Genomic DNA, 22,681 nt, shown 5'->3' on the forward strand with positions numbered 1-22,681 from the left:
TGCTCTAAAATTCCGGAAAAGGTGGTTTCACAGCAGCTTGTAGACCACCTTACTGAGAATAAATTTTTTTTGAGCCATCTGCAGTCTGCTTTTAGAAAACATCGTTCCACAGAGACAGCTCTCACTAAAGTGGTGAATGATCTTCTGCTTTCAGTGGATTCAGACACCACTACAGTTCTGGTGCTGTTAGATCGTAGTGCTGCATTTGATACTGTGGATCACCATATTCTACTCGATAGGCTGGAGAATCATTTTTGGATTACTGGGAATGCCCTGGCGTGGGTGACGTCATACCTGACCAGTCGTTCTCACTGTGTTTTGTACAGTAACACTACCTCCAACCTTAGTGACATGAAATTTGGGGTTCCACACGGGTTCATCTTAGGCCCTCTGCTTTTCTCCCTTCATATAGCACCCCTTGGGCACATATTGTGGCATTTTGGGATTACTTTTCACTGCTATGCTGATGATACTCAGTTATACATGCTGATAACTGCTGGTAATCTCATCCACCTAAAATCCTTAGATGATTGCCTTGCATCAGTGAAAACCTGGATCTCTAGCAATTTCCTACTTTTAAACCCTGACAAGCCTGAAATGATAGTTCTTGGTCCAGTGAGACATTGGCATCAATTTGACCAGCTGACGCTGGGTGGGAAAAGTAAGCTCATTCCTGATAAGGGCAACCATAAACATTATCACTGCACGATCAAGTCGGTAGCGTGTTACTGAATCACTGCCATTCAACATACGGAGAATGTCTCTCCTTCCTCTCTGTCTTTCCACGATCTTGTCTGTTTAAGACACTCTTGGGCTTCTTAAAAGTCCTCCCTCCTCTTAACAGTTTTGCACCTTAGGAGCTCTCTTAAGGCCTAAGATTCTTTGTGAATAACTTTTATCTTACCAAGGCAAAATTCTAAGAAATGTCTTACAATTTGAGGAATTCTAAGATTTTTCTTAGAATGACATTATTAAGAGCTGCTTTTAGCCTTTGGATGCGTTGGGAATACAGGCCCAGGACTTAAATTCTGCCAGGATGATTGATTGCAGGTGTTGAGCCACCACACCTGATGAGGTCAGGAGAGAGATGAGCAGCAAGGCGGCAGGAATCACATCCACCAATTTTTTTTATTAGGCAGATATTTTGTCCACATACAAGTTATGATCTGCATGTTGCCTTTGTCAACTTAAATGTGACCTCTATTAAAGTTAACATTATGAACTGGTTTCTTTAAATATATGTGCTCTCTTGCATTGTATTTTTCCAATACATTCTCATTACAACCCCAATTCCAATGAAGTTGGGACGTTGTGAGAAATGTAAATAAAAACAGAATACAATGATTTGCAAATCCTCTTGAACCTATATTCAACTGTATACACCACAAAGACAACATATTTAATGTTCCAACTGATAGACTTTTTTGTTTTTGTGCAAATATTTGCTCATTTTGAAATGGATACCTGCAACACATTTCAAAAAAGCTGGGACAGGGACAGCAAAAGACTGGGAAAGTTGATGAATGCTCAAAGAACACCTGTTTGGAACATTCCACAGGTGAACAGGTTAATTGGAAACAGGTGAGTGTCATGATTGGGTATAAAAGGAGCATCCCCAAAAGGCTCAGCTGTTCACAAGCAAAGATGGGGCAAGGATCACCACTTTGTGAACAACTGTGTGAAAAAAAATAGTCCAACAGTTTAAGAACAATGTTTCTCAGCATTCAATTGAAAGGAATTTAGGGATTCCATCATCTACAGTCCATAATATAATCAGAAGATTCAGAGAATCTGGAGAACTTTCTACACGTAAGCGACAAGGCCGAAAAACAACATTGAATACCCGTGACCTTCGATCCCTCAGTGCATTAAATCTGACATCATTGTGTAAAGGATCTTACTGCGTGGGCTCAGGAGCACTTCAGAAAACCATTGTCAGTTAACACAGTTTGTCGCTACATCTACAAGTGCAAGTTAAAACTCTACCATGCAAAGCAAAAGCCATACATCAACAACATCCAGAAACACTGCCGTCTTTTCTGGGCCTGAGCTCATTTGAAATGGACAGATGCAAAGTGGAAAAGTGTGCTGTGGTCTGATGAGTCCACATTTCAAATTGTTTTTGGAAATCATGGACGTTGTGTCCTCCGGACAAAAGAGGAAAAAGACCATCCAGATTGTTACCAGCACAAAGTTCAAAAGCCAGCATCTGTGATGGTATGGGGGTGTGTTAGTGCCCATGGCATGGGCAACTTACACATCTGTGATGGCACCATCAATGCTGAAAGGTACATCCAGGTTTTGGAGCAACACATGCTCCCATCCAAGCAACGTCTTTTTCAGGGACGTCCCTGCTTATTTCAGCAAGACAATGTACCACATTCTGCTCGTGTTACAACAGTGTGGCTTCATAGTAAATAGTGCGGGTACTAGACTGACCTGCCTGCTGTCCAGACCTGTCACCCATTGAAAATGTGTGGCGCATTATGAAGCGCAAAATACGACAACGGAGACCCGGGTCTGTTGAACAACTGAAGTCGTACATCAAGCAAGAATGGGAAAGAATTCCATGTATAAAGCTTCAACAATTTGTGTCCTCAGTTCCCAAACGTTTATTGAGTGTTGTTAGAAGGAAAGGTGATGTACACAGTGGTAAACATACCACTGTCCCAACTTTTTTGAAACGTGTTGCAGGCATCCATTTCAAAATGAGCAAATATTTGCACAAAAACAAAAAAGTTTAACAGTTTGAACATTAAATATCTTGTCTTTGTGGTGGATTCAATTGAATATAGGTTGAAGAGGTTTTGCAAATCATTATATTCTGTTTTTATTTACATTTTACACAACGTCCCAACTTCACTGGAATTGGGGTTGTATATACATTCCACATTGTCAAGCTTTGATATGTAATTTTTATATGGATGGTATCTTTAGGCAGGCAGAAATGCATGTGAAAGTGTTACAAATGTCACTGAAACTGTACCTAAAATTGACTTTCACCCTAACCATAAGAAAAATCATAAACATAACTGTAACCATAGCAAAGTTAACAGGCAGTCAGTTCTTGAAATGGTTCATGGAAACCACAAATGCCTTGTTTATACAGAGGCCTGAAGGATCACAGTTAAAGTATCACAGTGTAGATGTCAGATTGTGTTTTTGCAAGTTATAAAAGTATGATTACAATATATTACAATATACATTATCTTGGTAATCTATTTCTTGTTGCATACATGACGTCTTTTCAGCACTGATGGCTATTCTTGGTTGTAATGAAAGTACACAGTGCAATGCTGTGAGGGAGAAAAGTCCACTCGATACTGTAAACTTAAATAAGTACGGTTTCACAAGTTGACGGCCACCAGTTTGTGAATGCTGCATTTAACTTTAATGTGTTTTGTATAATGGAGTCTAAATGTTAGCTGTAAATGTCAAACGTCTCCGCTGTCTTTTTGTTTTGTTTTTTTCTCTCCAAAGAGCTACTGTATGTACTTCTCACACTGGCCCCTCTTTGGCTTTGTCTTAAAACAAAACAACAACAACAAAAACAGTTCATTCATATACACAGAAACACCATACACTGCTGCCTCACCCCAGCGCCCAGCCCCTCTAGGTCCAGTGCTCTTTATGGGTGGGGAGTGGTTGTTGAGAGCCTTGAGTCAGCAGATCCACCCTTGATCGATGACAGCATTTGCGGCTCTCTTCCAGTAAGAGCTTTAAACTCGGGAAGAAGAGAGTCATTTGACCACGAAGAGTCAGAGCCTCTCATGCGTCTGTCTGCTGTGCTTCTGAAGCAGCTCTCACAAATGCTGTTACAGTGAAGGCTCACCAGGACAGGTGTTTGGTCTGATGCAAACAGGCCAGATGTGTTAACTTTAGTAACGTACTAGTCACGGTTTGAGGAATGTCAGGTCATGTGAAGGCAGACATGAGTAGTTGTGTGTACTTGCTGCCACAATTTACTAAACTATATTTCTATTGTTTGCTGCAGTCCAATGCTTGAGTATTTATTAATATTTTAATATTATTTTTATTAAGTTAAAGTGAAAACACAACAACAGCTCTAACCAGTATGTCATGCTAAAAATGCAGTTCAACATCAGCTGTACTGTAAGGGGAAAGACTGATTTATGCATTTAGAGGGTAAACCAATGCAACGGTGCACCATGACTAAGAGGTAAGGTCGGGATTCACATCAGCTAATCACCAGCTGAGGTATTAATATCTTCCTTTCATTTCAGAAAACCGTGCAAAGCTTTGCAGACCATGTACGGAATACTTTGTACTCTTGTATGCATTCTGGAAATGATATAATTCCCTCTTTCTTTTTCTCTCCACAGACATTTATAGTCCTAAACAAAGGAAAAACAATCTTCCGCTTCAGTGCCACACCTTCCTTGTACATCATAAGCCCTTTTAATTTAGTTAGGCGAATAGCCATTAAGATTTTGATACATTCATATCCTTTTAAAATGTGAAGGCAGATTCAGTTTATGAGCACTACAGTAAATTACACAAAACAAAAACTGATGTATTTTCAAACATTTATTGATAACATTAGATAGTTTGCCTTTCCTAGTTAGGGTAAGTGTACCCATTAAGCCCACCAAAATCTAAGTTTCGGTATTTTTCCTATATATTGACGTAATTTGTAAGTGACATAATTTGTTGAAGGGCAAGATTTACCTCTCATTTGAATATTTAGTAATTAGTTGCACAATTCAGAAGACATAATTAAGAAATTTTATGGAAAAAGTCAAAAGTCTGGAATGGGCTTAAATGGTACCATGGTACCAATTAAGCCCATGTGTGTTCGAAATAAGCCCATTACATCATTTATTGATAACTTGTTTAATGCAATAATTAATGCAGGGAGAAAATTTTTAATAAATGCATTATATTTTCTAAATGACATTGAAAATCTTTTTTAAACAAATCCCTTTTGAACAAGATCATCATCTGAACAAATGACATACATGACAAACAGTGCAGTACACAACACAGAACAATGAAACGGTTAATTTAGTTTCATTTCAGGCACTTCAGGGAATTCAGTTAAAATGAACAACAATATACAGTATTTATTAGATATGTCAACATGTGTTTTAAAAAAAACAACATTTATATCTATGTATCTGTCTGTCTGTCTGTCTCTATCGATCTGTCTATCTACACACACACACACACACACACACACACACACACACACACACACACACACACTTTTTTTTCCTCCCAAATTTCATTGTTGAAGTTCTAATACATTTGTTGGGGATTGGATTGTTGTTTGAATGTGCAGGGTGTTATGTGTGAAGCTTTTAAAACTTTCCTTAACTGCTGTCGTCACGTTATTCAGCATGGTCATCATGTGTACGATTTTGACCAACTGTATATTCATGACTTTTAGTGACCCCCCAGAATGGTCCAAACAAGTAGAGTAAGTACCTGGACATTTTTTTCAATAATTATATCATCATGCAACTCATTAATGTGCCTTTAACCGTTTTACTGTCTCCTCTTTTTTTCTCCTCCCAAGGTATACCTTCACGGGTATCTATACATTTGAGTCACTCACAAAAATTGTTGCCCGAGGCTTTGCTATAGATGATTTCACTTTTCTCAGAGACCCTTGGAACTGGCTTGATTTCATGGTCATCTCAATGGCGTAAGTACTTTATTAAGAATTTTTTTCTAATGAAAATCTTGTTTATTTGTGTTGCATTGTCTCAGTTCTTTTAAATTAAAGAATTATATTAAAAAAATGATTATTGTAAGGTAAAATCAACTTAATTAATAGGAAGGATCTATCCATCCATCCATTTGCTATACCTGCTTACACCAATGAAGGGTCACGGGGTGGGGGTGGGAGGGGGGTGTAGCCTATTCCAACAGTCACAGGGCATGAGGCAGGGTACACTCTGGACAAGATGCCAGTCTGTCACAGATAGAAAGGATCAGTAACATTTTAAAAATGAAGTCATCAGCAAATGGCACACGCCAAAAGATGAGATCGCAAGGGCTGTGACTGGTCACTTTTATGTTTGCACTCCTTCATCTCCTGTCATATTTTAATAGTTTTTGCAGTGTGCATGCCGATCACATTTTGAACATGGATCAATCAAATCAAATAAAGGAACGTTTGGCAGACAAGTCCGCAAATATGACCAACTTTACAACATAAAGTCAGAAATTTGCCGCAGGAACAGATGCTCAAATGACCCGCAATTCATGGAGGAAAATTACACGTACTGTAATGTTGGTTTAGAGGTTGATGATTGTATAAAAAAGTTGAGCTTGTGAGGGACAAATTAAACCAGAAAAACCTACTGTTCCTGTGGCAAATTGAACTTTAAAGGGTAACACAGACATCGACGTCATTGCATGGCCGCAGAGCTGGAGAAGCATAAATCAGGCTTAAGGATTTTAAGGTACCACTCTGCAGTGGACTTAAAAAAACACTTTTTAATGTACATAATGCCTGGCGCTTATTACTTAGTTTTGACAGGGTCATTAAATGAGGCAGGTCCCGATTCAGGATTCGTCGTAGATGTTCGGCACCTCCTGACTGCAACTAATATGTCACATACATGTAGCAGATTTTGTCTGTTTTATACGTACGAGGTCTATTAGAAAAGTGTCCGACCTTATATTTTTTTCAAAAACCATATGGATTTGAATCACGTGTGATTGCGTCAGACAAGCTTGAACCCTCGTGCGCATGCGTGAGTTTTTCCACGCCTGTTGGTTGCGTCAGTCGCCTGTGAGCAGGCTTTGAGTGAGGAGTGGTCCACCCCCTCGTCGGATTTTCATTGTCAGGAAATGGCGGAATGATTTGGGCTTTTTTTCCATCAGAATTTTTTCAGAAACTGTTAGAGACTGGCAGCTGGAACCCATTAGAAAAATTTATCTGGCTTTCGGTGAAAATGTTATGGGCTTGGTAGAGAATAAGGAGTGTTACTGTCGCTTTAAGGACGGCCCCCAGCGGCTGTGGGGCGCGCCGCACTCCAAAGCCGCCATCGACAGGCTGAACGACCATTTCATTTCTAAACGGATGGCTGTCTGGATCCGTGACCATCGTGTGCCATTTCTCTGGTTATCACAAGAGCTGGACATCAACCATTTTCCGGCAGATTTCACTTTTAACAAGAGATTTTGTCATAGAAAGCCGAGCAGAGGCTTCGCGTGTCACGATGGATTCACTGCTGGAGCGAGACAAAACCACCTCCGTTTTGGTCTCACAGGACGGCTTTGAGATGGCGTTCAGACAGCTGTCGGTGGTTTTTCCATTGAGTGATTATCTGAGAAATTGTGGATGTGCCTGGACATGCCAGAACATGTCCCGTGAGGCTTCATCACGGCGTAGCTGTGCGACATGCGGCACCGCCGTGACGCGCGGAATTCCTCCGCACGTCTGTCTCAATGTGCCGAAAAAGTGCTGATGTCCACGTCTTTTCACAATCCCTGTGCTAGTCAGACGACGTCCCGGATAAAAAAAGCGTCCAGTTTTGAAATGAACGGCACATTCCACTGTTACAGGAGTTTTTGTCATGGAAAGAGGCTGCCAGCTGCCAGTCTCTAACAGTTTCTGAAAAAATTCTGATGAGAAAAAAAGCCCAAATCATTCCGCCATTTCCTGACAATGAAAATCTGGCGAGGGGGCTGGACCACTCCTCACTCAAAGCCTGCTCACAGGCGAATGACGCAACCGACATGCGTGGAAAAACTCACGCATGCGCACGAGGGTTCAAGCTTGTCTGACGCAGTCACACGTGATTCAAATCCATATGGTTTTTGAAAAAATAATAAGGTCGGATATTTTTCTAGTAGACCTCGTATAATGGATTTTGTCCATTTTATGCATATACAGTAACGTATGTTGTCCGTTTTAAACTTATAACGGATTTAAATTAGTGATGGTCTAGCAGTTAAGCGCAGGGCTTGAGGCCAGAGGATCCTTGGTTCAAATCCCAGCCTGACTGGAAAATCACTAAGGGCCCTTGGAGAAGGTCCTTAATCCCCTAGTTGCTCCTGGTGTGTAGTGAGTACCTTGTATGGGAGCACCCTGACATCGGGGTGAATGTGAGGCATTAGTGTGTAAAGCCTGGGTCCCACCGAATAATAAGCCATGAATTGGGACTCCGAAAAGGGAGGTCGCATCTCCTCCACTCTCCCTTATCTCTGTTCTCTGCCTTTGACCTTCAAGTACCTACTTCACCAGACTGTGAATTTCTCAAATTATATTGGGTTCTGGATCTATTGGACTACTATTGGACTAACCATGGAATTAATCAGCTGGTCTCTGAACGCTATTGACACCATTTTTTCTACAAGGAGGTCAGGACCGGGGCTCCTATCTGCCCAGATGGAACGTATCCTGCGGGCTATGTCCTCGACTCCTGGAGTTAATGGCGTGTGGCATGCTTGGCGCCTTTCTCTGTTGAGGACATCGAGGATTTATTCATTTTTGATCTCATGGTAGCAGGGCTGGTACTTTTTGCCTTGTGTGCTGCCCTGATCTACCGGAAAATTGCCAAGACGGCGGCATCAAGAACCACGGCCCCTCGCTTGTCTGTCATGATTAACGAGGTTGGCAAGGCAGTGCATTCTCAGACTGCGATGACTCTTGAACTCAGACGCAAATTGGATGACATCTTGGAGCAGATGTGTGCCTTGCAGTTGAAGCTGAAGATTTCAGAGGCTGGTGAATATTCTTAATTCATAATTGGGAATATTCTTAATTCATAATTGGGATTTGGTTGTGCAAGTGGAACTGTTAAAAAGTGATTTCACTGCTGTAACAATAACATTACAGGCTTATCAAGCCTGGAGGTCAAATTGCCTTACCGTCTCCTCCAGAGGGATTTGTTTTGGCCTGGGGAACATTGGCTGTTTCTTATCTCACAAAGACAATAAACTGCTTTTCACAGGACTGAAGCATGTTCCATTTTCTTACTTACATGTGAGTTTTGCCATTATTTCTTTAAGTGAGTTATTAGTAAAAGGCCTTTATCACGCAAAATCAACGTTTGAGCTTGTAACAAAGTTATGATGTTATATAGTGTTTTGTTTTATTTTGCACATACATCCATCATCGGCACATCACAAAGAGATTTCCATCAGGTTTCACCCAATTATGAGCATTTTTAGATGCCTACAACTATCTCAACCTTCTTCTTTGTCTTTCGGCTGTTCCTGTTAGGGGTCGCCACAGCAGATCAATCGTTTCTATCTCACCCTGTCCTCTGTATCTTCCTCTGTCACACCAACCACCTGCATGTCCTCCCTCAGCACATCCATAAACCTCCTCTTTGGCCTCCCTCTTCTCCTCCTGCCTGGTGGCTCCATCCTCAGCATCCTTCTCCTGGGTCCCTCCTCTGCACATGTCCAAACCATCTCAATCTCGCCTCTCTGACTTTGTCTCCAAACCGTCCCACCTGAGCTGTCCCTCTGATATGTTCATTCCTAATCCTGTCCATTCTTGTCACTCCCAAAGAGAATATCAACATCTTCAGCTCTGCCACCTCCAGCTCTGCCTCCTGTCTTTTTGTTAGTGCCACCGTCTCTAAACCGTACAACATAGTTGGTCTCACTCACTCTTGCTGATATTCTTCGGTCACAAATCACTCCTGCCACCTTTCTTCACCCACTCCACCCTGCCTGCACTCTCTTCTTTACCTCTCTACCACACCCTCCATTACTTTGAACAGTGACCCCAAATATTTCAGCTCATCTACTTTCGCCACTTCTACTCCTTGCAACTGCACTATTCCACTGGACTCCCTCCCATTCACACACATGCACTCAGTCTTGCTTCTACTGACTGTCATTCCCCTTCTCTCCAACGCATATCTCCACCTCTCCAGACTAGACTCAACTTGCTCTCTACTGTCACTACAGATCACATTGTCATCTGCAAACATCATAGTCCATGGGGACTCCTGTCTGATTTCATCCGTTAACCTGTCATCACCACTGCAAAAAAGAAAGGACTCAGAGCTGATCCTTGGTGTAATCCCATCTCCACCTTAAATGAGTCTGTCATTCCAACTGCGCATCTCACCTCTGTGACACTATTCTTGTACATGTCCTGCACTACCCTAACATACTTCTCTGCCACTCCAGACTTCCTCATACAATACCACAGCTCTTCTCTTGGCACCCTGTCATAAGCTTTTTCTAAGTCCACAAACACACAATGTAACTCTTTCTGGCCTTCTCTTTACTTCTCCAACAGCATTCTCAGAGCAAACATTGCATCTACAGTGCTCATTCTCGGCATGAAACCATATTGCTGCTCACAGATCTTCACCTGTTTTCTAAGCCTAGCTTCTACTACTCTTTTCCATAACTTCATGCTGTGGCTGATCAACTTTATGCCTCTGTAGTTACTGCAGCTCTGCACATCACCCTTGTTCTTGAAAATAGGAACCAGCACACTTCGTCTCCACTCCTCAGGCATCCTCTCACTTTCCAAGATTTTATTAAACAATCTGGTTAGAAACTCTACTGCCATCTCTCCGAGACATTTCCATGCCTCCACTGGAATGTCATCTGGACCAACTGCCTTTCCACTCTTCATCCTCTTCATAGCAGCCCTCACTTCTTCCTTACTAATCTCTTGTCCTTCCTGATTTACTCTAACCACATTATCCAGCCTTGTCTCTCACTCATTTTCTTTATTCATCAGCTCTTCAAAATATTCCATCCACCTTCTCAGCACACACTCCTCACTTGTCTGCACATTACCATGTGCATCTTTTACCACCCTAACCTGCTGCACATCCTTTCCAGCTCTGTCCCTTTGTCTGGCCAATCGGTACAAGTCCTTTTCTCCTTCCTTACTATTCAACTTCTTGTACAGCTCGCAATATGCCTTTTCCTTCCCTTTTGCCACTTCTCTTTTCGCCTTACGCCACATCTCCTTGTACTCCTGTCTACTTTCTTCATCTCTCCGACTATCCCAAAACTTTTTTGCCAACCTCTTTCTCCTTATGCTTTCCTGGAACCTCTTCATTCCACCACCAAGTCTCCTTGTCTTCCTTCCACTGTCCAGATTTCATACCCAGTACTGTCCTAGCGGTCTCCCTCACCACATCTGCAGTACTTTTCCGGTTGTCCAAAATTGCTTCCCCTCCAACCAGTGCTTCTCTCACCTGCTTGCTAAATTTCACATAACAGTCTTCCTCCTTCATCTTCCACCATCTGATCCTTTGTTGAGTTCTCACTCTCTTCTTCTTCTTTACCTCTAAAGTCATCCTACAAACAACCATCCTATGCTGTCTAACGACACTCTCCTGCCACCACCTTACAGTCTCTGATTTCTTTTAGCTTGCATTTCCTATAAATAATGTAGTCCACCTGTGTGCACCTTCCTCCACTCTTGTATGTTACCCTGTGCTCCTCCCTTTTCTTAAAGTAGGTATTCACCACAGCCATTTCCATCCTTTTTGCAAAATCAACTACCATCTGTCCTTCCCCATTCCTATCCTTGATACCATATCTACCCATTACTTCCTCATCACCTGTGTTCCCTTCACCAACATGCCCATTGAAGTCCGCTCCTATCACCACTCTTTCATGTTTGGGCACACTCTCCACCACCTCATCTAACACACTCCAGAAATCTTCTTTCTCCTTCATCTCACAACCTACCTGTGGGGCATATGCACTGATGATATTCATCATCACCCCTTCAATTTCCAACTTCACACTCATCACCCTGTCAGACACTCGTTTAACCTCCAACACACTTTTAACATACTCTTCCTTTAAAATGACCCCAACACCATTTCTCTTCCTGTCCTCACCATGGTACAACAACTTGTACCCACCGCTGATGCTCCTGCTCTTACTTCCCTTCCACTTGGTCTCTTGCACACACAGTATGTCTACCTTTCTCCTCTCCATCATATCAGCCAGCTCTCTCCCTTTACCAGTCATACTACCAACATTCAAAGTCCCCAGTCTCATTTCCACCCTTATAGTTTTCTTCTTCTCCTGCTGTTTGTGGAAACGTTCTCCTCCTCTTCATCGTCTTCACCCAGCAGTAGCCCAATTTCCACCAGCACCCTGTTGGACAATAGCACCGGTTGCGGATGTTGTTAACCCGGGCCGGGACTGATCCAGTATGGAAATTCAATTCTTCGTCTGCATAGTTGGGTTGGCGTGTTTTACACCGGATGCCCTTCCTGACACAACTTTCCTCATTTATCCAGGCTTGGGACCGGCATTCGGAATGTACTGGCTGCACACCCCATGTGGCTGAGTTCTACAACTATCTCAACCACTGACAACATATTACAGCAAGAGTCCACAAAAGTATTTTAAAGGCCTGACTAAAGTGTAATATGTGATCTTTAATAAGATATTTTCATGAGAAAAGGCACAAATGTGCATTTTATTTTTTTCTTGTGTAAAAACACAGCTAGATGTGGTTTGACCAAAACAAATTGTCATTAAACTTAAATAAAACAGGGATGAAGTGGAGGTGTAAGAGTCACTAGGTGTTCACAGGAAACAGTTATTTATTTCTATATTCATTTATTTATGTTCATTGTTAGTTGGTTTTATCTTTTCTGTTGTTTTATCAGGTTCTTTTTGTGTGTTTCTCTAAAATTGTATTGTATTATTATTAATTATTATTACTATTATTGTTGTTGTTGCTCTTATTATTATTAATATATAAATCAAATAAATAAAAATATTACAATTTGTAATACAGCATGGATGTTGCGGCACCATCCATGCTGACATTGCTGCTGCTTTGATTAGCGCAGAATGGGATGTTGCTTTGACAGTGAGAGTATCATATTTCGGCCCCAACACACGCATGACACCATATGTGCACGCGTATGTGTGGTTAAATTTTCCAAATGACCGAAATCTGTCGTGGTGACGAAGAACTTTAACCCATGGTTTATTTCTGCAAAATCGCTCTTTTGCGCGTGCGCTGCTGTTCAGCATACACAATGAGGTGGCCACTTTAATTATTAATTATTAGATTAGGCCCGCGATCGATGGGAAAACGAAGCCGCTCCCTCCGTTACTGAAGTCGGTGCCTTACTTCTTGCGGCGTGTAACTGCTCAATTGCCTCGCAAACGCCGCCACAGAAAACGGGGGAAACGCAGCGGTATACTCATAAGACTGAGAGCCTACCTGGCGCAGCCCTCGATGTGTGATTTCTGTCGTTCCTTTCGACTTCCTCCGGGGAATGACAACTTCATCGTGTGGCGTTTTGCGGATTTCCGTTGGCTCAGGTCAGCTGTCCCAGGTGCCGACTACGAACAATTCAGCTGCCACCGGCGTATCCGTGTCTGCAGGCGAGGGTCAGTAGAGGAAAATCTCCGTCCTATCGCGTGTGGCTCAGGAAATGTGGACCACACGCTGGTGCACTTCGCTCTTATAAATGCGAGGTCTCTCGCAAATAAAACTTTTATTCTGAACGACTTCTTTTCCTCACGTCGGCTGGATATCCTCATGTTGACGGAAACGTGGACTAAACCAGGTGACTACAGCGCCTTCACGGAGCTCCTCCCCCCTCACTGCTCTTTCCTCTGTTCGCCTTGTGCGTCTGGTCGGGGAGGCGGAGTTGCCACCGTCTTCAAGGATAAATTTGCATGCAAGTCTTTACATGCAAATAATTATTCCTCTTTTGAAGTACAGCTGTTCCTGATAGATTTTTCTTGTCCAATATTATGTGCTGTGGTCTATCGTCCACCTGAATATAATAATGACTTTATTCAGGAGTTCTCTGAGTTCTTAGCTGAGTTGGCCCCCAAATAGGATCACATTCTAATCTGTGGAGATTTTAATATCCACGTTTATTGCCAGTCCGATCAGGTGGCCACTGACTTTAAACGTCTTCTGACATCTTTTGATTTAACTCAGATTGTGGATAAACCAACCCACAATGCTGGACACACTCTGGATTTGATTATCACTCATGGGCTCATAGTGTCTCTTACAGAAATATCAGACACTCCCATTTCAGATCATTTCTCAATTTTTTTTGACGTTCTTGCTCCTCCACCTGTCAGTAAGCCTCCCGCCCCACCTTCTCGCCGCAGGATTATTACTTCTTCAACTGCTGGGGAATTTGCAACTGCTTTTGTGAATATGGAGATTTCTACCTATTATGAAGAGTCTCTCCCTCAAGGCCTAGATAGCCTTTTATCGTTTTTCCATACCACCTGTACTGGGATCCTTGACAAAATCGCTCCTTTTAGGTGCAGGTCTTCTAAACCAAGGGCTGACCCCTGGCTAAATGACACTACTCGTGCAATCAGGCAGCGCTGCAGACAGGCAGAACCTCGCTGGAAGAAGGACAGACTACATGTGTCATTGGAGATTCTTAAGGTCAATCTTGCTCAGTATCAGAGGGCAGTGAAGGAAGCTAAATCCCAGTATCTGTCTGACATTATTTCCACAAATGGACATAGCCCTCGCGTGTTGTTCAACACAATTAATTTGGTTGTGAACCCCCGCACCCCTCATTTTGAAAATGCCACTGTTTCTACCTGTGAGGACTTCTTACACTTTTTTGTGGATAAGGTGATGTCAGTGAGAGCACTGAGAAGCTGCAGTATCAATCTGGAGGAGTCTGTTACTACTGTGCACTCTGCAGTGTTTGATCATTTTGATCCCATCACTTTGACATCCCTCACTGACATTGTTAAATGCATGAGGGTCACTAACTGCCCTTTAGATTTTCTTCCTGCTAAATTACTGAAAGAAGTGTTCACCACTGTTGGCCCTTCCCTTTTAATTTTAATTAATATGTCTTTAAGTTCAGGATGTTTTCCTGACGCTTTCAAACATGCTGTGGTGAGACCATTGCTTAAAAAAAACCACGCCTTGACACTTCTGTTCTATCTAATTTTAGACCTGTGTCAAATTTGTGTTTTATTTTAAAAATGATTGAAAAAGCTGTTAAACAGTTGCAAGTGTTCTTAGATAGTAATTTTATTCTTGAAAAATTTCAGTCAGGGTTTAGAACAAGGCACAGCACATAATCTGCACTCCTCAAAGTCCACAATGATGTGGCTCTGTCGCTTGATGCTAAATGCCCATTTCTTTTAGTGCTTCTTGATTTGACAGCAGCATTTGATACTGTTGATCACAGGGTTCTCCTGTCTCGTTTAAAGCACCATGTTGGCATTTGTGGAACAGCATTAAAGTGGTTTAGTTCCTATCTAATGAACAGAACATTTTCTGTCATGATAGGTGACTTGTCCGCCTCTATTGCAACCTTGTCTTGTGGAGTACCCCAGGGTTCCATTTTGGGCCCCATTTTGTTTTGTCTTTATATGTTACCACTGGGCTCCATTATGGAGAGACATAACATGTCTTTTCATTGCTATGCAGATGACCTGCAGATTTATCTGCCAGTGTCTTCAAATACAAATGACGCTATCAGACGTTTGTCAGACTGCATGGCTGATATAAAGCTGTGGCTACAGCAAAATTTTCTCCATTTGAACGAGGACAAAACTGATTATATTTTGTTTGGTGACCCTGCTCTTCTAGGTTCTGGTTTGTAGTCTGCGTCTTTGAAACCTATAGTAAGAAATCTTGGGGTGGTATTTGACAATTCTTTTAGATTTGACAAACAAATTGACAGCGTGGTAAGAACAAGTTTTTATCTGTTGCGTCTTTTATCTAAGGTTAAACCATTTTTAAATCACACTGACCTTGAAAAAACTATCCACGGTTTTATCAGCTCTAGAATTGACTATTGTAATGCCCTTTATGTTGGAGTTCCTCAGACATCTCTGAGTCGTCTCCAGCTGGTGCAAAATGCTGCAGCCCGATTTTTAACAAACATATCAAGACGTCAGCACATCACCCCAGTTCTTTTTAATTTGCACTGGCTTCCAGTCTCTTTTAGGGTTGATTTTAAAATTCTGATGTTTGTCTTTAAAGCCCTTAATGGCCTGGCCCCTCCTTATTTGACTGAGCTTTTGCATCCTCGTGTCTCAAACAGGTCTTTGAGGTCTGTAAATCAGCTTTTGCTAGAGGTGCCCAGGTCCAGGTCTAAATGCTGGGGTGATCGGGCCTTCTCTGTTGCTGGGCCCAAACTTTGGAATAAATTGCCCCCTGAAATGAGAATCATCTCTGACTTGGAGCTTTTTAAGTCCAGGCTCAAGACGTATTTGTTCAGGCTGGCTTTTAACACTCAGTACCATGATGGCGCTTTATTTTATGTTATTAAATGTTTTTATGTAGATTTTATTTAATTGTTTTTGTAATGGTTTTACTGCTGGATATTTGTTTTTACCACGTTTTGTTTTTAAATTTTGTTGTAAAGCACTTTGGTCACTTTGAGTGTTGTAAAGGGCTCTAGAAATAAACTTGATTGATTGATTGATTATATACACCTGCTAAAAAAATCACTTAAAAAAATGCTAAAAAAATCACTTAAAAAAAAAATATATATATATATATATATATATATAATACAGTAGTGTTCAGAATAATAGTAGTGCTATGTGACTAAAAAGATTAATCCAGGTTTTGAGTATATTTCTTATTGTTATATGGGAAACAAGGTACCAGTAGATTCAGTAGATTCTCACAAATCCAACAAGACCAAGCATTCATGATATGCACACTCTTAAGGCTATGAAATTAGGCTATTAGTAAAAAAAAAAGTAGAAAAGGGGTGTTCACAATAATAGTAGTGTGTCATTCAGTCAGTGAGTTTGTCAATTTTGTGGAACAAACAGGTGTGAATCAGGTGTCCCCTATTTAAGGATGAAGCCAGCACCTGTTGAACATGCTTTTCTCTTTGAAAGCCTGAGGAAAGTGGGACGTTCAAGATATTGTTCAGAAGAACAGCGTAGTTTGATTAAAAAGTTGATTGGAGAGGGGAAAACTTATACGCAGGTGCAAAAAATTATAGGCTGTTCATCTACAATGATCTCCAATGCTTTAAAATGGACAAAAAACCAGAGATGTGTGGAAGAAAACGGAAAACAACCATCAAAATGGATAGAAGAATAACCAGAATGGCAAAGGCTCACCCATTGATCAGCTCCAGGATGATCAAAGACAGTCTGGAGTTACCTGTAAGTGCTGTGACAGTTAGAAGACACCTGTGTGAAGCTAATGTATTTGCAAGAATTCCCTGCAAAGTCCCTCTGTTAAATAAAAGACGTGCAGAAGAGGTTAGAATTTGCCAAAGAACACATCAACTGGCCTAAAGAGAAATGGAGGAATATTTTGTGGACTGATCAGAGTAAAATTGTTCTTTTTGAGTCCAAGGGCCAGAGACAGTTTGTGAGACGACCCCCAAACTCTGAATTCAAGCCACAGTTCACAGTGAAGACAGTGAAGCATGGTGGTGCAAGCATCATGATATGGGCATGTTTTTCCTACTATGGTGTTGGGCCTATATATGACATACCAGGTATCATGGATCAGTTTGGATATGTCAAAATACTTGAAGAGGTCATGTTGCCTTATGCTGAAGAGTACATGCCCTTGAAATGGGTGTTTCAACAAGACAATGACCCCAAGCACACTAGTAAACGATCAAAATCTTGGTTCCAATCCAACAAAATTAATGCCTCGCAGATGTGAAGAAATCATGAAAAACTGTGGTTATACAACTAAATACTAGTTTAGTGATTCACAGGATTGCTAAAAAAGCAGTTTGAACATAATAGTTTTGAGTTTGTAGCGTCAACAGCAGATACTACTATTATTGTGAACACCCCCTTTTCTACTTTTTTTTACTAATAGCCCAATTTCATAGCGTTAAGAGTTGCATATCATGAATGCTTGGTCTTGTTGGATTTGTGAGAATCTACTGAATCTACTGGTACTTTGTTTCCCATGTAACAATAAGAAATATGAGGTCTGTCCAAAAAGTATCATACCTTTTTATTTTTTTCAAAAACTATATGGATTTGAATCACGTGTGATTACATCAGCCAAGCTTGAACCTTCGTGCGCATGCGTGAGTTTTTCCACGCCTGTTGGTTGCGTCATTCGCCTGTGGGCAGGCTTTGAGTGAGCACTGGTCCACCCCTCCCGTCGGATTTCTTTTGTCTGAGAACTTGCTGAGAGACTGCCGCTTTGCTCCATGAAATTTTTTTCAGAAACTGTTAGAGACAGCCAGTTGGAAACCATTCGATAGATTCAGTTGGATATCGGTGAAGATTCTGCCGCTGTGGGCCGTCTTTAAAAATGTTTTAACAGTCCATAATCCGCGTGACGCCGACAGAATCTTCACCGATATCCAAATTAATCTATCGAATGGTTTCCAACTGCCTGTCTCTAACAGTTTCTGAAAAAAATTTCATGGAGCAAAGCGGCAGTCTCTCAGCAAGTTCTCAGACAAAAGAAATCCAACGGGAGGGGTGGACCAGTGCTCACTCAAAGCCTGCCCACAGGCGAATGACGCAACCGACAGGCGTGGAAAAACTCACGCATGTGCACGAAGGTTTAAGCTTGGCTGACGCAATCACACGTGATTCAAATCCATATAGTTTTTGAAAAAAATAAAAAGGTCAGTTACTTTTTGGACAGACCTCGTATGCTCAACACCTGGATTAATCTAGTCACATTGTACTATTATTATTCTGAAAACTGCTGTATGTGTGTGTTTGTGTGTGTATGTATGTATGTATGTATGTATGTATGTGTGTATATATATATATATATATATATATATATATATATATATATATATATATATACACACACACAGAGTACAGGCCAAAAGTTTGGACACACCTTCTAGTCAATGCGTTTTCTTTATTTTCATGACTATTTACATTGTAGATTCTCACTGAAGGCATCAAAACTATGAATGAACACATGTGGAGTTATGTACTTAACAAAAAAGGTGAAATAATTGAAAACATGTTTTATATTCTAGTTTCTTCAAAGTAGCCACCCTTTGCTCTGATTACTGCTTTGCACACTCTTGGCATTCTCTTGATGAGTTTCAAGAGGTAGTCCCCTGAAATGGTTTTCCAACAGTCTTGAAGGAGTTCCCAGAGGTGTTTAGCACTTGTTGGCCCCTTTGCCTTCACTCTGCGGTCCAGCTCACCCCAAACCATCTCGATTGGGTTCATGTCCGGTGACTGTGGAGGTCAGGTCATCTGCCGTAGCACTCCATCACTCTCCTTTCATTCATAGTTTTGATGCCTTCAATGAGAATCTACAATGTAAATAGTCATGAAAATGAAGAAAACGCATTGAATGATAAGGTGTGTCCAAACCTTTGGCCTGTACTGTGTGTGTGTGTGTATATGTATATATGTGTGTATATATATATAGTTTGTTTTTCGCGGTTTCACAAGAGTTATTTCTTCCGCGGCTTTCAACACAGCCACTTTCACACAGTCATCCAAATTTTAACATTGTGTTCGTCCATTATTGATTGAAAAATCACTCTTTCGTGAGCTGGCATTCTGCCTAAATGCTTCTTTGGAGAGTGATGAGTCACTGCCTCAGCGCAGTGTGCACACACAGCGGAGCTCATGTGATCCATTAACAAGATATTAAATCAACCATAGACATACCTTTACAGCTAGGAACTGTCCATGAGCTGATCCTTGGTGTAATCCCACCTCCACCTTGAATGAGTCTGTCATTCCTACTGCTTCCTGCACTACCCTCATATACTTCTCTGCCACTGCCAACTTCCTCATACAATACCACAAGTCTTTTCTTGGCACCCTGTCATAATAAGCATTCTCTAAATCCACAAACACAATGTAACTTCTTTTGGCTTTCTCTATACTTCTTCAACAGTATTCTCACAGCAAACATTGCATCTGGAGTGCTGTTTCTCAGCATGAAACCATATTGTTGCTCACACATCTTCACCTGTTTTCTAAGCCTAGCTTCTACTACTCTTTCCCATAACTTCATGCCGTGGCTGATCAGGTTTTTGCCCCTGTAGTTCGTGTAGCTCTGCACATCATCCTTGTTCTTAAAAACATGAACCAGCACACTTCAGCTCCACTGCTCAGGCATCCTGTCACTTTCCAAGATTTTATTAAACAATCTGGTTAGAAACGCCACAGCCATCTCTCCTAGATATTTCCATGCCTCCACTGGTATGTCATTTGGACCAATTTCCTTTCCACTCTTCCTCCTCTTCTTAGCTGCCCTCACTTCATCCTTACTAATCTCTTGCACTTCCCTGATTTACTCTCTCTACATCATTCATCATCTCTCTCATTTTCTTCATTCATCACTTCCCCAAATATTCTCTCCACCTTCTTAACACACTCTCCTCCCTAATCAGCGCATTGCCATTTGCATTTTTGCCGTCCTAACCTGCTGCACATCCTTTTCAGCTCTGTCCCTTTGTCTGGCCAATTGGTACAAGTCATTTTCTCCTTCCTTACTATTTAACTTGTTGTTCAGCTCGCAATATGCCCAATTCCCAATTCTTTTTTGCCAACCTCTTTCTCCTTATGCTTTCCTGGACCTCTTTGTTCCGCCACCAATTCTCCTTGTCTTCTTTCCTCTGTCCAGATGTCCCACCCAGTACCTTCCTAGCTCTCTCCCTCACCACATCTGCATACTTTTCCAAAATTGCTTCCCCTCTATTCAGTGCCTCTCTCATCTGCTCATTGACTTTCACACAACAGTCTTTCTCCATCATCCTCCACCATCTGATCCTTTATTGAGCTCTCACTCTCTTCTTCTTCTTCACCTCCAAAGTCACCCTACAAACCATTATCCTATGCTGTCTGGCTACACTCTCCTGCCACCACCTTACAGTCTCCAATTTCTTTCATCTTGCATCTCCTATAAAGGATGTTGTCCACCTGTGTGCACCTTCCTCCACTCTCATGTCACCCTGTGCTCCTCCCTTTTCTTAAAGTAGGTGTTCACCACAGCCATTTCCATTCTTTTTGCAAAATCAACTACCATCTGTCCTTCCACATGCCTGTCCTTGATACCATATCTACCCATCTCGTCATGACCTTTGTTCCCTTTGCCAACATGGCTATTGAAGTCCACTCCTATCACCACTCTTTCATGCTTGTGCACACTCTCCATCACCTCATCTAACTCATTCCAGAAATGTTCTTTCTCCTTCGTCTCACAACCTACCTGTGACATATATGCACTGATGATGAAAATCATCATTGCATCATCAGTGCATATATTCATCACCCTGTCAGACATTCGCTTAAACTCCAACACACTCTTAACATACTCCTCCTTTAAAATGACCCCAACACCATTTCTCTTCCTATCCACACCATGATACAACAACTTGAACCCACTGCCGATGCTCCTGCTCTTCCTTTCCTTCCACTTGGTCTCTTGCACGCACAATATGTCTACCTTTCTCCACTCCATCATATCAGCCAGCTCTCTCCCTTTACCAGTCATACTACCAACATTCATTGTCCCCACTCTCACTTCCACTCTTCTAGTTTACCTCTTCTCCTGCTGTCTGTGGCCACGTTCTCCTCCTCCTCTTCTTCTTTGCCCAGCAGTAGTCCAATTTCCACCAGCACCCTGTTGGGCACTGGCATTAATTGTGGTTGTTGTTAACCTGGGCCTCAATCATTCCGGTACGGAAATTCGATTTGTACTCTGCAGGTTTATGTTGGCTTGTTTTATACCGGATGCCCTTCCTGACACAACCCTACTCATTTATCCGGGCCTGGGAATGGTGTCTCCGTCTGAACGGTGTCTCCCCCCCCCCCCCCCCCCCCCCCCCTCAAAAAAAAAAAAATCAGTCCCCTTTTTGCATACTGCGCATGCGTCATTTTGGAGCATGCATACGTCATTTTGGAGGGGAACAATTTGTCGACACCAACTGCGGTCTGAACAGTCCCCACCTTCTGATTGGCCCCTCTGTCTTCACTGTGCATGCGTCATTTTGGAGGGGAATGATGAGTCTACACAGTCAGTCCCCCAGTCGTGACTTCTTAATTGTTGTAGATTTAAGGTTAATGTCTATAGAATAATAACTTACTTTTGATATACTTGGGCAGATTGTAAACTACACCCTTCATCATTTTTTTTATATATGAATGTGGCAGTCTTATCGTGTCATAATATTAATATGGTAAATGGACTGCATGTATGTAGCGCTTTTGTGTCTGCATCAGAAGCTCAAAGCGCTTTACAATTATGCCTCACATTCACCCATTCACACAAGCACAGTCACACACCGATGTCAGGGTGCTTCCATGCACTCACTACACACCGGGAGCAAGTAGGGGATTAAGGACCTTGTCCAAGTGACTTTAGTGATTTTCCGGTCTGGCTGGGTTTTGAACCGAAGATCCTCTTGTCTGAAGCCCAACACTTAACCATTAGACCATCACCTCCCCTCACCAATTAATAAATTAAAAGGTTCTGTTATGCTAATCACTTTTTAATATACAAATGTGGCAATCTGATAGTGTCATAATACTAATAATTTAAAAGGATCTATTATGCTCGTCATTGTGGTAAAACTAGCTGAGTATGTGCAGTCCTTCAAGTATTGCTTAATCACCTCCATCAGTTCATTGTAATCACAAACGGTCTTTCCATCATCCAAAATCTCTTCAGTGGCATCCATTATCATTAGATATATATATCAAGCACAAGATCGCAAGCAAGGGTCTTATTCTCTCGGCGGCAAAGCGAGAAACCCAGCGGGGACCAATTTTACTGGATGTAAACCATGCGTGTCATCAGTATGCG

The 22,681-nt window shown here is 41.7% G+C and overlaps 1 protein-coding gene across 1 annotated transcript in view; it reads left to right on the forward strand.

Moving 5' to 3' along the window:
• The window catches only part of LOC117507030 (sodium channel protein type 8 subunit alpha-like), a 195,911-nt gene that overhangs the window by 51,679 nt on the left and 121,551 nt on the right, over nucleotides 1-22,681 (forward strand). The window contains 3 exon segments of the mRNA XM_034166715.1: nucleotides 4,344-4,462; nucleotides 5,351-5,440; nucleotides 5,540-5,668. Of these exon segments, the coding sequence (XP_034022606.1) occupies nucleotides 4,344-4,462; nucleotides 5,351-5,440; nucleotides 5,540-5,668 (338 nt within the window).

The sequence above is a fragment of the Thalassophryne amazonica genome, chromosome 3, assembly GCF_902500255.1.
Source record: "Thalassophryne amazonica chromosome 3, fThaAma1.1, whole genome shotgun sequence".
In the NCBI taxonomy this organism is placed as follows: domain Eukaryota; kingdom Metazoa; phylum Chordata; class Actinopteri; order Batrachoidiformes; family Batrachoididae; genus Thalassophryne; species Thalassophryne amazonica.